Here is a 2,018-nt window from a genome sequence, read left to right on the forward strand (position 1 = left end):
TCGTGGCATCCAGCTGAAGCTGCCTGGAGTGCATTGCCGTAGTCTCCTCCCTGCGCGTTGACATCGGCGCCTTTGTCGAGCAGCGTCTGGACCACTTGCTCGTGACCTCTGTATGAAGCTGTCTGGAGAGCGTTGCCGTAGTCTCCCCCCTGCGCGTTGACGTCGGCGTCTTTGTCGAGCAGCATCTTGACCACCTGCTCGTGGCATCCAGCTGAAGCCGCCTGGAGTGCGTTGCCAAATTTTCCACCCTGCGCGTTGACGTCGGCGTCTTTGTCGAGCAGCGTCTTGACTACCTGCTCGTGGCCTCCAGCTGAAGCTGCGTAGAGTGCGTTGGCGTGGCGTCCACCCTGCGCGTTGACGTCGGCGTCCTTGTCGAGCAGCGTCTTGACCACCTGCTCGTGGCCTCCAGCTGAAGCCGCCTGGAGTGCGTTGCCAAACTTTCCACCCTGTGCGTTGACGTCGGCGTCTTTGTCGAGCAGCAGCTTGACCACCTGCTCGTAGCATCCAGCTGAAGCTGCCTGGAGTGCGTTGCCGTAGCGTCCACCCTGCGCGTTGACGTCGGCTTCTTTGTCAAGCAGCGTCTTGACTACCTGCTCGTGGCCTCTGTATGAAGCTGTCTGGAGAGCGTTGCCGTAGCGTCCTCCCTGCGCGTTGACGTCGGCGCCTTTATCAAGCAGCATCTTGACCACCTGCTCGTGGCCTCCAACTGAAGCTGCGTAGAGTGCATTGTTGTAGCCTCCACCCTGCGCGTTGACGTCGGCGCCTTTGTCGAGCAGCGTCTGGACCACTTGCTCGTGACCTCTGTATGAAGCTGTTTGGAGTGGGTTACCGTAGCACCCACCCAGCGCGTTGACGTCGGTGCCCTTGTCGAGCAGCATCTTGACCACCTGCTCGTGACCTCCAGCTGAAGCTGCGTAGAGTGCGTTGCCGAACTTTCCACCTTGCGCGTTGACGTCGGCGTCTTTGTCGAGCAGCGTCTTGACCACTTGCTCGTGACCTCTGTATGAAGCTGTCTGGAGTGCATTGCCATAGCGTCCACCCTGCGCGTTGACGTCGGCGCCTTTATCCAGCAGCATCTTGACTACCTGCTCGTGGCCTCCAGCTGAAGCCGCCTGGAGTGCGTTGCCAAACTTTCCACCCTGCGCGTTGACCTCGGCGTCTTTGTCGAGCAGCATCTTGACCACTTGCTCGTGGCCTCCAGCTGAAGCCGCCTGGAGTGCGTTGCCGTAGCGTCCACCCTGCGCGTTGACGTCGGCGCCTTTATCAAGCAGCGTCTTGACCACCTGCTTGTGGCATCCAGCTGAAGCTGCCTGGAGTGCATTGCCGTAGTCTCCTCCCTGCGCGTTGACGTCGGCGTCTCTGTCGAGCAGCGTCTTGACCACTTGCTCGTGACCTCTGTATGAAGCTGTCTGGAGTGCATTGCCATAGCGTACACCCGGCGCGTTGACGTCGGAGTCTTTATCAAGCAGCATCATGACTACCTGCTCGTGGCCTTCAGCTGAAGCTGCCTGGAGTGCGTTGCCGTAGCCTCCCCCCTGCGCGTTGACGTCGGCGTCTTTGTCGAGCAGCATCTTGACCACCTGCTCGTGGCCTCCAACTGAAGCTGCGTAGAGTGCATTGTTGTAGCCTCCACCCTGCGCGTTGACGTCGGTGTCTTTGTCGAGCAGCGTCTTGACCACTTGCTCGTGGCCTCCAGCTGAAGCTGTCTGGAGTGCGTTGCCGTAGTCTCCACCCTGCGCGTTGACGTCGGCGCCTTTCTCGAGCAGCGTCTTGACCACCTGCTCGTGACCTCCTGCTGAAGCTGCGTAGAGTGCGTTGCCTTGGCGTCCGCCCTGCGCGTTGATGTCGGCGCCTTTATCAAGCAGCATCATGACTACCTGCTCGTGGCCTCCAGCTGAAGCTGCGTAGAGTGCGTTGCCAAACTTTCCACCTTGCGCGTTGACGTCGGCGTCTTTGTCGAGCAGCGTCTTGACTACCTGCTCGTGACCTCCAGCTGAAGCTGCCTGGAGTGCGTTGCC

The 2,018-nt window shown here is 60.3% G+C and overlaps 2 protein-coding genes across 2 annotated transcripts; both read right to left on the bottom strand.

Annotated features, from left to right (window-relative positions):
- Window positions 1-869: 869 nt before the first annotated feature.
- Window positions 870-1,175, bottom strand: BU25DRAFT_334809 (ankyrin; the record flags this gene model as incomplete). The annotated part of the gene is made up of 1 exon (XM_033702553.1): window positions 870-1,175. A coding segment is annotated over one exon (306 nt), but the record flags the coding sequence as incomplete, so codon positions are not given.
- A 54-nt stretch (window positions 1,176-1,229) lies between these two features.
- BU25DRAFT_334567 (ankyrin) lies at window positions 1,230-1,472 on the bottom strand (the record flags this gene model as incomplete). The annotated part of the gene is made up of 1 exon (XM_033702537.1): window positions 1,230-1,472. A coding segment is annotated over one exon (243 nt), but the record flags the coding sequence as incomplete, so codon positions are not given.
- Between the last annotated feature and the right edge of the window lie 546 nt (window positions 1,473-2,018).

Source organism: Macroventuria anomochaeta (assembly GCF_010093625.1).
Source record: "Macroventuria anomochaeta strain CBS 525.71 unplaced genomic scaffold BU25scaffold_6, whole genome shotgun sequence".
In the NCBI taxonomy this organism is placed as follows: Eukaryota; Fungi; Ascomycota; class Dothideomycetes; order Pleosporales; family Didymellaceae; genus Macroventuria; species Macroventuria anomochaeta.